The 12,610-nt window shown below is 48.9% G+C and overlaps 1 protein-coding gene across 1 annotated transcript in view; it reads left to right on the top strand.

The window, feature by feature from the left end:
- The window catches only part of LOC135244208 (protein TANC2-like), a 157,371-nt gene that overhangs the window by 62,620 nt on the left and 82,141 nt on the right, over positions 1 to 12,610 (top strand). The window contains 1 exon segment of the mRNA XM_064316499.1: positions 4,771 to 4,871. Coding sequence (XP_064172569.1) covers positions 4,805 to 4,871 — 67 coding nt within the window. The 5' untranslated portion in view covers positions 4,771 to 4,804.

Genomic DNA, 12,610 nt, shown 5'->3' with positions numbered 1-12,610 from the left:
AACGTGATTGTTCTGCACGTGTGCGCACATGCAAGGGCCTATGAACCCCACTTCTAAAGCAACCAATTGCGATCTCAGTGCTTAATTGCAATCTTTTTCTTGCGGTCTTGCCACTTTTATAAACACCGTCACGACACTGAAGATGTAGGAAAAGTTCACGGTTTAACATTTCAAGGAACATGTTTCTTTTGAAGTAAATGTTACATGATGCCTGACCCATGTGTTTCCTGTTATTCATGACTGAAATGTACAGAACAGAGCTGTATGTATGAATGTAGCCTTTGGAAATCCAGTGATAACCTCCCTGTAAGTGTGAGATTTTTCACAGAGCTAATTTTACATAGACATATGTGTATGATCAACTGTTCAACAAAGTTTGGAAGCATAGCAGTTAGGGAAAGGCAGAGTGTAGTGTAGCAGTTAGGGAAAGGCTGCAGTGTAGCGTAGCTGTTAGGGAAAGGCAGAGTGTAGCGTAGCTGTTAGGGAAAGGCAGAGTGTAGTGTAGCTGTTAGGGAAAGGCAGAGTGTAGCGTAGCTGTTAGGGAAAGGCAAAGTGTAGCGTAGCTGTTAGGGAAAGGCAGAGTGTAGTGTAGCTGTTAGGGAAAGGCAGAGTGTAGCGTAGCTGTTAGGGAAAGGCAGAGTATAGTGTAGCTGTTAGGGAAAGGCTGCAGTGTAGTGTAGCTGTTAGGGAAAGGCTGCAGTGTAGCGTAGCTGTTAGGGAAAGGCAGAGTGTAGCGTAGCTGTTAGGGAAATGCTGCAGTGTAGTGTAGCTGTTAGGGAAAGGCAGAGTGTAGCGTAGCTGTTAGGGAAAGGCAGAGTATAGTGTAGCTGTTAGGGAAAGGCTGCAGTGTAGTGTAGCTGTTAGGGAAAGGCTGCAGTGTAGCGTAGCTGTTAGGGAAAGGCAGAGTGTAGCGTAGCTGTTAGGGAAAGGCAGAGTGTAGCGTAGCTGTTAGGGAAAGGCTGCAGTGTAGCGTAGCTGTTAGGGAAAGGCAGAGTGTAGCGTAGCTGTTAGGGAAAGGCAAAGTGTAGCGTAGCTGTTAGGGAAAGGCAGAGTGTAGCGTGCTGTTAGGGAAATGCGCAGTGTATGTAGCTGTTAGGGAAAGGCAGAGTGTAGTGTAGCTGTTAGGGAAAGGCAGAGTGTAGCGTAGCTGTTAGGGAAAGGCAGAGTGTAGCGTAGCTGTTAGGGAAAGGCAGAGTGTAGCGTAGCTGTTAGGGAAAGGCAAAGTGTAGCGTAGCTGTTAGGGAAAGGCAGAGTGTAGCGTAGCTGTTAGGGAAATGCTGCAGTGTAGTGTAGCTGTTAGGGAAAGGCAGAGTGTAGTGTAGCTGTTAGGGAAAGGCTGCAGTGTAGCGTAGCTGTTAGGGAAAGGCAGAGTGTAGCGTAGCTGTTAGGGAAATGCTGCAGTGTAGTGTAGCTGTTAGGGAAAGGCAGAGTGTAGCGTAGCTGTTAGGGAAAGGCAGAGTGTAGCGTAGCTGTTAGGGAAAGGCAGAGTGTAGTGTAGCAGTTAGGGAAAGGCAGAGTGTAGCGTAGCTGTTAGGGAAAGGCAGAGTGTAGCGTAGCGTTAGGGAAAGGCAGAGTGTAGCGTAGCTGTTAGGGAAAGGCAGAGTGTAGCGTAGCTGTTAGGGAAAGGCTGCAGTGTAGTGTAGCTGTTAGGGAAAGTCTGCAGTGTAGTGTAGCTGTTAGGGAAAGGCTGCAGTGTAGCGTAGCTGTTAGGGAAAGGCAGAGTGTAGCGTAGCTGTTAGGGAAAGGCTGCTCAAATCCCGGATGCAGCAGTTCTGCTTTACCCTCCTGCGTGGCACTTTGCCTCTGAATGGTCTCAGTAGGTATTTGATTTCAGCTGTAGGGTTATAAACGGACACGATGCACGATGCACACCACATAAGCCACCTTGGGTAAAGGTCTCTTAGTGATGTAACGCGGCTTTGAAGAAGAAGCGCATCGGGGCTCGACCTCCACGCCTCACCTAGAACCCCGGGCCGGAGCATGCTGAGTCATTCCGCTCTAACGGGGAACAGCTGCTCCCTCCCTCCGAAAAACCAGAGGGCAAAAAAAAAAGGGAGGGACTAGAGGTGAGGGAAGAAAAGAGAAAACAGAGAGAATGAGAGGGAAAAGAGACAAAGAGGAAAGTAGAGAGGGAGAGGGAGAAAGGAAAAAAAGAGAAACAAAGAAAAGGATATAGAGGGTGAGAGAGAGAGAAAGAGGGAGAGAGAATAAACTGAGAACAACAGTACAGGCTGAAGCGTTGTAAGAGGTTTTCCACGTCACTGAATAGGGTTTGTCTCCCCCCTATACTTAAAGCGCTTGTCATCTGAAGTCAGGCAGTATTTAAAAACTCATTTATTTGCTCTGTGTAAATGCATTTCCACTCTTCTCCCCACTCACTCTCTCTGTCCTACCAGCTCTTTTTCCCCCTCTATGCTTTAATTACAGTGCGGTGTAAGGCACACACACACACACACTGGCATACAAACACAGACACGCACACACTCACATGGTAGTTGCAGGAAATGGAGAGCAGAGGAGAGTGTTGACGTTTCTCACCTGGGTTGGGGGGGGGGGGGGTTGCATCAGACCCCTGGCCCCCTCTCGCTCTTGGCTCGGGTGCTCAAAGGAGTGTGTTGGAGGGAAATGAAGGACGACTTGAGCGGCGGAGGTGACAGACGGAGCCCGGTGCTGAGGCGCTGCTATTGCGCGTCATTAGCCTGTTTACGCGGTAAAGTGGGGCCCAACTTGCCTGACTGCACACCCTCACCCGGGCACAGCAGTCTGCAAGGGGTGTGTGTGTGTGTGTGTGTGTCTGTGTGTGTGTGTGTGTGTGTGTGTGTGTGTTTGTGTGTGTGTGTGTGTGTGTGTACAGTAATGAGGCTGTATTGTGTTTATATATAAACACTCACCTTAGCCAGTATTTGTGATGATTCACTTGTTCGCCAGGTGGTTTGGCCGTCTCAGCACGTCTTGCATCACTTGTGTTTTTGGCCTTCACTCTGTAAGCGCTCCTTCAGACCTTTGTGGCTAATTCTCCCATCGACCCTCAGCTCGTCCTTTGGGCTTTCAGTCCAGAGCTCATGGTCACATGTTAAACAGGCGCACATGCCTAGTGTAGAGGTGTTTGCTGTCATTAGACGGACACCTGTTGCATTAGATTCTGCAGCTGTATAAGCAGGCGAATCTGTGTCATTGTAGTTATTGTATGTCATCAACAGAACACTGTGAACACCCAGTTAGGATTATTCATAGTTAGTTCCATTTCAATTCAGTCAGTTTTGGCGCCTGAACTGAAATTAAATGAAATGGGTTGGGAAAATGTCCACAATGTCTTTTTGTGGATTTGACTGTACTAAAATGGAACTACCCCAATCTCTGCCCAGAGAAGCTTTGTTGTCAGTTGTTAGGATGGATTTGCTGTGTAATTATTTTGTTCTTACCCATTCATATTCATCCGGTACTGGGCCCAGGCTTCAAGCTGAAAATGTATTTTTGCCTGAACTATAATTGCATATTCAGAAAGACTTGAGTTTTCAGTCTTCCTGAATAAACAATATTCATACATCTCAGTTTCTGGAAAGAACTACAGCACAGTATGATGGGCTACTGCCTTTTTATGAACCTCCAGGAATCTACATCCATCCATGTTATTTATTAGCTGTTCAGCACAGGAAATGATTTATAAGTAAAATTCTAGCTCTGCACATTTTAGCTCATAAATGTTTTTCATTCGTGAGATGGTAGTCAGGGATACATTTTGACCAGCCTAGAAAGACAAATTTTTGCAAAAAAAAGAAAAAAAGAACCATTTTTGGGTTCTTTGATCTCAACTGTTTCCAAGGCAACGGGGCTTTATAATGAATCACGGAAGGCAGGCATTGAAGAGCTTTGGACATTTGTTGGTTCGAAATGCCACAGTGTTATTCAACCAAGGTAACACTCGAGTTGTTTTTGTGCAGAGGAGTAAAATGTATAGCACTAGCACTGAGTACTCACACTTCAGCTGAAAGAAATAATGAAGTCTGTCGGATGGCTAGTTTAAATACGAGATACAAAGCTACCGGTGCATGGCACATCCCCCGTGGCTGTGACAGCTTCAGTTGGCTTTACAGTTTGTGCAAAACAGTGACATTCAGTAGTTGGTAATGGAAGTGGTGGTTGAAACATTTTGTGTTTCAGTGTTGGCCTCAGCCACTTATATATTATATACTATATTAGCAGTTTGCTGTGCATTTGGGAATACATAAAATTAGAAATTGGTGAAATATATAGACTTTTATGCCTTTTATATAAACAATTTTACTCTTATTATATTGGATCCCTTTATCCTTTGGTCGAGTTTCCAACTAGTTGGCTGGGGATGGCATGATGGGAAATACAGGAAAAAAGAGGTAAACAAGCACGAAACCTGTTCCTGCTCGCCGTGGGAAAAAGAGCTCTATGAGGGTTTGTAAAAAGTGAAATTAAACAGTACGGAGTTTTAGACATATGAATACATGTAGCTATATTACATGCACGGTTGTACACACACCTGTGTGGTATTGTAACACCCGTTTACATGTCATTAATTCAAATGTTGTCAGCAAAAATATCATTTTCATCTTGCAGTGCCATTGTCAGTGGTATTCCTGTGACCTTTTACGGGTTTTCCAACAGGTAAAAGGGGTCTTGAGGAGGATTGAAGTGCCTGTATGTGATAGAGATGTCTGATCCTGTTTAGCCAGAGGTACTGTGACGTTTACAGTCTGCCTGTCTCTCTCTCTCTCTCTCTCTCTGCCCTTTCCACAGATTTCTCCATAGCCACGAGCGGACTGGTGCAGCCATGTTCAGGAACAGCTTGAAGATGTTGCTCAGCGGCGGGAAGTCCAACCGCAAGAACCGCAACAGCGGTAAGCCGCGCAGCCTCAGTCAAAGGACGCGGCGTTGCCCGCGGTGATGCTGTTCACCTGCGTGACCGGTCAGGATGAATATCCGTCACCCAGGAAACCGTAGTAGTCAAACTGACCTTGAGCATCCCCTCTGTCTGTTGCAGACAGATGCTCGTGCAAAATGGGGTGTGGAGGGGGAGGGGGAGGGGGAGGGAGACGCATCAGTTTACCACAGACACAGGCACAAGCAAGCCCTTTTCCTGGGTGTGAACCTTCCTAACAGCTTACAACATACTTAGTTCCCATGGCTAGCAGTTTAGCACAGTAGCAGGCAGCGTAGTGCAATGGCTAGCAGTGCAGCACAATGGCTAGTAGTGTAGCACAAGCATAAATCGACATTGATTTATTTTAGCCGTACGGGGCTAAAATTAGTACCCAGCGGTGCCCGCCTGAGCGAGACACCCGCGGGCTCGTTTCCGCACCGATGACGCGGCGGACGTCCTCCTTTGAGAGGACCGTGCCAGGAAGCAGCGGGCGGTCGCGCGGGAGCAGGCGCAGAGGGCGCGCCGCGTTCCAGTCACACGGTGCCGGGCTATTTTTACACACTGTGCGCAATCCGCCTTCGCCGCAGTCCATAAATACCCCCGCAGGCAGACAGGCAGGCAGGCAGTTGCTGGACAGCACCAGCCAGCGAATTCACCGGGTTATCGTTTGCCCTTTAAAAAATATCTTCACCGCTGCTCCTCACAGAAACTGCCTGTGGGCGCGATGGCTAGCAGTATAGCACAATGGCTAGCAGTGTAGCGCAATGACTTGCAGCATACCACAGTGGCTAGCAGTGTAGCACAATGGCTAGTAGTGTAGCGCAATGGCTTGCAGCACACCCCAGTGGCTAGCAGTATAGCGCAATGGCTTACACGAGTCTGCATTCTCAGAAGATGCTATTCTGGCTTGTCACTGGCCAGTAATCAACCAACATTCTTCCTTAGATACAGGTTTTGGATTTTTTTCCCCCCCTTCAAATATAGTTCAGTTAGTTAATCAATTACGAAAATTTTTAAGGGAAAAAAAAATCATAATTTGTTAGTAATTAAGGGAAAGTGTTGATTGTATCCAGGTCAGCGTTTCTGGAGTAAAAGCCAAGAGCAGTACTCTTAAATAACTCCACTGAGGCATCGAACTCGAATGTAATAACACCGGAATGTAATAGCTTTCCAAATTCAGAGCAATACTGCAAGCAGCCCAAACCCTAAGCTGTCCCATAAGCCTGAGTTTTAATTGCACTGTTAGAATGTGCCATAGGAGTGTATCCTCTCCGGCCGCGCGTGGCCAACCGCCGTTCGTAGCGCTAAACGAGCTCCGTGCGCTCGGACGTCGGTGTCGGAGATCCGGATGAGATGACGGGGCTTCCACATAGCTGCCTTAATGAGAGCAGCACCGTGGGTAAAGTCATTTCTGAGAATGTAACACGCTTCACGTTGCACTAGCCATGAGATGAGGTGGCCTTTCCGCAGTTGAATGTTCACTCTTGTCAGTGATGATGTTGCCTTGGTATTTTTTTTTTTTTTGGAGGGTGAGAACCATAACTGATTTAATGAGGCAATTCGCAGTTGGGAGGATGTTCTGTTCCGCTCATGTTACTTCTTGGTGTTTTCGCCACACTGGACTCACTGGGAAACGGTAATGTTCGGGGGGGGGGTCATATGCGACGACCTGGAAACAGTTAGAATGGATATGGGTGTCACGGGTTAAAATCCTGCGTGCTGTTTGTAACCTTCAGACAGCTGCTTTGTCTCCCTGCTACTGTTTTATCTTTGAATGGAGATGTGCTTTCCCTTCATTTAAAATCCAGAAAGGGAGATGAATGAAAACAAGATAAATCAAGTAAATCCAATAAATCCGATAAATTAGTTGCAGAATGTGAACATGTTTAAATGTCTTGACATTGTAGATTAGCCTGGATGAGATCCGTTTGTGTTATGATGTAAATCTACACTGATCTCAGCGTCGCTGACGAATGGCCTTGTGACCTGTTGCTTTAACAGCCACTGCTGCCTGGAGGCAGAGTGCTGAACTGCACTTTCACATCAGTAACTGCTGGGGATACATTTCCCTCAATGTGATTGGACATTGCAGTTTAATACAGCTCTGGCTTTTTTCAGTTCATATTTCAGGCGGATGGCAAGCCCCATTTGGCCTGTGTATATTTTTTCCATTTCTCTCTATGTCGGTGCCACTTGAGTGTAATTCATTCAGAAGGGAGCCCAGCTCCCAAGTCGTACGCCTTGAGGAGTCAGCGGAGCAGCGTTCTGTAATGACCTGACTGGCCCTACTCATTACTGATCATTACAGATCAGGTCATTACCACCCAATGGGCCTCTCAATCAGACACACGGCGTGCGACTCCGGCAAAGCGAAACTCCTCCTCCTCAGAAGTCACAGGTTCCGTTTCTCAGGCCATCCGCCCGGCTCCGGACGGGAATCCTTTTTTGTAACTGAGCCGCACCCGCGTTTCGCCGTGGTGGTAGCAGCGGGTCCCCGCGGGCGAGGGGGGCGGCCTGGCCCGGGCCAGCGGATCCGGCCCCTCTCTCCTTACGTCGGCACCGCAGTGGCGCAAGTCGCCCACGGCCCTCTTTGCCCTCTCTTTCCTGTTCAGCTTCAGCTGGTGTTATTTCACATTGTAAAAACTTCACAGTGTACAAATAGGCCTATATGATGAAGTGAGTGGTCTATCAGCCAGCGCTTAGTGCTGCCAGTCAAACGGGGGGGGGGGGGAGGGGCCTCGAAGGGAGCCGTGTGTGAAAGGGCTGTAATCTTTGCAGCTGTGCTGAAATTGGGATTTTGGGGGTGGGGGGACCCCGGGAATCTGCCTCCCGGACCCGGCCTTTGCACTGCGGGCCGCCGGCTGCCTAGCGCGACGCCAGGTGAATGCGTAATGTACGCCGTGCCCATTTATGTGCCCGCTTATTTATGTGCCCGTCTCCCCGCCTGCTCTTCGGCGAATATTGAGCGCGTTCTCCTGCGCTTCTGCTGACCGAGCGAAATTAATTTCCACTGAGATGGGCAATAAAAGCATCATATCGCATAATATGGCATCACAGCGTCTCACGGTGCTCAGGAGCGCTTGGGGACGAAGTGAGCACAGGCACAGGCTAGCCCGTGTGCTTAAGGGCAGCTTACGATGGGAACCCTCGACGGTCTGCCGAGCGAAGCAGCTCTGTTTTCAGTTGGTTTTAGTCGCTTTTTCACCTGCTTCAGTTTTTTGTGGAGACGTTTTTTGGCTTGGATCTCGTGAGAGTGGAGACGGTGGAATCCCAGTGCGGGCTCGGCGGGTGCGGCTGGTGTCTCGCTGTTTGCGAGCAGCTCCGCGGGCATTGGTGACGGTGGCTTATCAGAGTCATTGGTTTATTAGTTCCCCTTCTGTGTGAAGTCCAAGCCCCCCGACGTGTTTGGTATAAATTAAATCAGAGCGGTTGACGTCTTGCTGAGCCGACAAGAAGAAGCGCGCGCTGCCAAGAAGAGGCGGTTATAGTGTGCTGCATCGCGATGGACTTGCTCGCCTCCGGGCTTTCTTGCCTTCGTGAGAAGAACCGCAAACTCAGACTCGCTCCCGAGCCGGTCAGTTGAGCCTCAACGCAGTGCCAGGGGAGCGGCGTTTCTCCGCACCTTCTGAGAAGACGGCGGCGGCAAACGCGAGCGATCGTTACTGCACGTGCGTCGCCAGCCCAATATCAGACTCCGTTCAGTGCTGCTCGTTTCCGTAGCGTTCTGCCAGGAAGTAGATGGCACTCCCAGTCTGCAGCCGTGTGAGCCATTCCGGGTTCTGCAGGAAGCACCGCATATGGATGGCTTTCAATCAGTACGTGCTTCTAGAGAGATGTAGAATGGCTCAGTTTGTCCTGATACGTCAGCTGCTCCTCTTCCTCCCCCTCCTCAGCTGCTGATTGGTTTGTGAAGAATTGCCGTTGAGTGAGGGCCAATATGGAGACGATCAGCTTTAGTTTGTTTGTGTGCACGTGCGTGTGTGTACATGTGTGGTGTTGACTCACCATTTGAAACACTGAAAGCAAATTCACTTTGGCTGAAAGCATCTGCTAAAAGACTAAATTGTAGATGAGCACATACACACACATGCACTTACACGCATGCACACACACAAAGTTCTGTATCTCCAATTTACTCATCTACAATTTAGTCTGTTAGCAGATGCATTGAGCAGAGACAGCGGACTATGTGAGAGTAACACATGCAGTGATGTTGCAGATTATGTGAGAATATTTCATGCAGTGATTTTGGGAAGCTCATGGCAGTTGTTGCTTGGTCCTCCGCGGGTTTTCTGTTGCTAATGAGTTCCTGCTGCATTTATTTCTGTACACATTGTTTCCTGTCTGTCGGCCACACCAGTGGCGTAGGGACCGCTCCCATTAGGAAGCATTAGGTGGCAGGAAGCTTCAGGGGGGAAAGGCTCCAATTACATCTGTGTAAAAAAAAAAACCCCCAAAAGACCGAAACAGATTGGGTCCTTTGCTTTCAATGTTTTTCTGTCCTCCTGTTCAAAGTAGCCTACATTACGCGTTGTTGGTTTTTGAAAGATGTTAAATTTAATTCTGAATTTATTGTATTGTAGGTGAAATGTAGGTGAATAAAGACCTTGGTGTGCCACTGTACAGTGAGACAGTGTGAAACAGGACCTCCTCCCTTACACTGCTCCAGTGCTCTCTAGACTAGAGAAATAGGTTGAAATAGAAAAAAAAGAGAAAAGAAGCTCACTGGAGATTTGGTGAGTACAGTTCTGGCTCTTATGGGCTTGCTTGGATGGATAGACATAAACCCTCTGAAGTCAACATCCTTCCAACAACTTCTCAACTCACAAATTTGCATAAGTGGGCAGCTGGTTTGCAGCCTCGTGGATCCCATTTATTTTCATGTTACTGCAAACAAAAGTGGAAGAAAGCAATATAATCAGAAAAACAGAAAACGATATTCCTTGTGGTGCTTGGTGCAGTGTGATGTGTGTTACATTTTGTATATTTCTTTCATTCACTATAATGGGGATTTATTTGTCTATAAATAAAGCTGCGTGATTATGCTGATTGTGCCACGTGTTTAGAACTGATGCAGTTGACTATTGCTTTGCAAACTAGCTTTTGTGTTGAATCGTTCTGCCGCTTGGTAAGGAAAAGCAATCGTGGGATAAACGCAAGGTTGTCACTGCAGGTGCGGAACGTGGAACCGGGCCCCTTTCTCCTCTGTGTGCGATTATAGGAAACAGCAATGCATCGTGGGAGCCGGTGCACTTTCCTCAAGATGTCCCCGGCGATAAGGACGAGTGTATTTTCTTCAGCGTCGCCCCTGACCTCAGTCCTCACCGCCGGCGATGCCGCGCGGCGCTAGGGATCGGTCTGAACGTGCGGGAATCGGGCTCCAGTTGTGCAGTCCTTACAGGGGGGAGCCAGAGGGCGGCGCTCCCTAACGCCGAGCTCGTCTGAGCTCCTTTAGCGGGCCCGCCGCTAGGCTCTGCCGCTGTGTCGTCTGAATGAAGGGAAGCCGCCGATGTTCTCCTGGGTTCGCGAATCGTTCCCACGCCCGCTTCTCGTCCCCTCCACCGCCGTCTCGTCTGCATGCGTACGGTCTGGGCTCCTCGCTACAGTCCGGGCACCTCGCTACGGTCCGCTGTCTGCGAGTCGGTGATCTCTCATAGAATGGCCCTGCTCGCGTGTGTCATGTGCATATATTTTTGCAATGTTCAAATAAAAGGGATATGAAAATCAAATTTCTATCTCTTTCGCTGTCTCTCTCGAGTGAGGGGGCTGAGAGTGCAGTCACGCCCTAGAGAGCGTCTAGAGCAGGGGTGGCCAACCCTGGTCCTGGGGAGCCGCAGGGTCTGCTGGTTTTTGTTTTCACCTTAAATACAACAACCACTTAGACAAAGGAAACCAGGTGAGGTGAGTTAACTGTGTAATCAACTGTTTTAATTGATCAATTAAGTGCCGAGTAAAAACAAAAGCCAGCAGACCCTGCGGCTCTCCAGGACCAGGGTTGGCCACCCCTGGTCTAGAGAGTGTCCAGCACAGCACTGGAAGGCTCCAAGGGTCCCCAAGGACATTTGATAAAGCACAGCCCCTGAAATGGTAGCTCAGGTGACCTCAGCAGTTTAGGTTTTCATATAAACCAGCCAATCAGAGCGTATTCAGTGTGTATTATTCTTTTCAATTCCAACAACAAGTACCCGCGTTGCATTTCAGGACCAATAACTGTTTAACAGCCAATAAACAACAACCGTTTATTCCTCCGAATGTTAGCTGAAAGCTGTGCTGTTTAACTGCCTGTAATAGTGCGTGACGGAATAGTTTTCAAAATGCCGTATGTAACTTTATACGTGCATCACGCTCATTTCACTCCACGCTCGTACGGACGAGATCATTAAGCCTTTTAATGTTCCTGTTACACTGGCAGAAAAATGAAAGGAAATTGAATAATTAGCAGCTGATTTTTTTGGTGTGATGATTGTTGTGGAAAGTTAGTCGTCAGGAGTGGGAGGGACTGCAGGGTACAAATGCTCTTATTTCACTTCTCATTGCATAACTCTTATGCTCCATCACTGGCTAAGAAGCTCCAGCTGGCATGCTGTGAAAGTTTGGCGCTTACGTGGCTGAATGGCATCGAGCGTAAGTGAATATCCGGGCACTTAAATGGGATTACAACATAAAGCGAGGTTGGTGCCGAGTAAGGCGGCCATTTTGGTGCTTTTCTGGGGTCTGCTCTGCTGTTGATGGGCGTCCCGTGAGGGTATTTTCTAAAAGATCCCTCCACCCCATTCCCTCGACCCCCCTGGTCGTGGTGCACCGTGGAGTCTGGTGGGTTTCGATTTCACCTTAAAAATCCGCAGCCGTTTCAGTCGAGGAGCCGGGTGGGTCGAGTTACCTGTGCAGTGAATCTGCTCTCATCGATCAGTGAGGGGCTGAGCAGCGGCAAGAAGCCCGCAGACGCTGTGGCTCTGCAGAGAGATGTGCGCGTGTGCTTTTCTGAAGGAGCGTAAACCTGGTTACGGAGTCTGAAAACCTCTGAATAAACGATAGCCATTGCCCTTCCCACCTGTCCACGTCTCACATCTGTGATTGACCTGTCCCTCTCTTTTCGTCCTTCGCTATTTCTCTTCCTCCGTCTCTCCATCGCTCTCTCCCTGCCCTTGCAGTTGATGGCTCTGGCGCCGTGCCCATGGGCCCGGATGGCGTTTGGAGTGCGGAGGGGCGGGGGTGGGGGGGTGGGGTTGGATGAATGGGAGGACGGAGATCCAAGCCAGGCAGGGCCCATTAATCTGAGTTAACGGTGGCTGGCTCGCACACCCCTTTCCAGACTGGACCCAGGCTCTGCTGGGCTGGTTTCAGCCAGTGTTCCTGGAGCAGGACCAAGGTGCTGGGGCAGGGGTGGGGGGAGGTCAACGCGCCCCGGTCCGGGAACCTCCTTTCACCCCTTTCATTCAAACCCACGGCTGGACGAAGGGGGAGGGACGTGGTGTACGCAAAACCACAAATAATTTCGGGAAACGGGCACAAATCCTGTCCCTGTGAATTTAGAGGGTGTGAAATGAGCACCGTGGCCATGGTGATCTCTGTCATTCCGATAACAATTTGCTGAATGTTCCCATTATGCAGACCCATCTACACTTCTTCCAATGTGGTATTCTTGTTAACTGCTAAAATGTCAGCACAACTACTAAAACGTTAGTATGACTGCTAAAATGTTCGCTCAACTGCTAA

The sequence above is a fragment of the Anguilla rostrata genome, chromosome 17 (assembly GCF_018555375.3).
Source record: "Anguilla rostrata isolate EN2019 chromosome 17, ASM1855537v3, whole genome shotgun sequence".
Taxonomy (NCBI): domain Eukaryota; kingdom Metazoa; phylum Chordata; class Actinopteri; order Anguilliformes; family Anguillidae; genus Anguilla; species Anguilla rostrata.
Note: the sequence above shows the minus strand (reverse complement) of the source record. Positions and strands in the feature narration are given on the sequence as shown.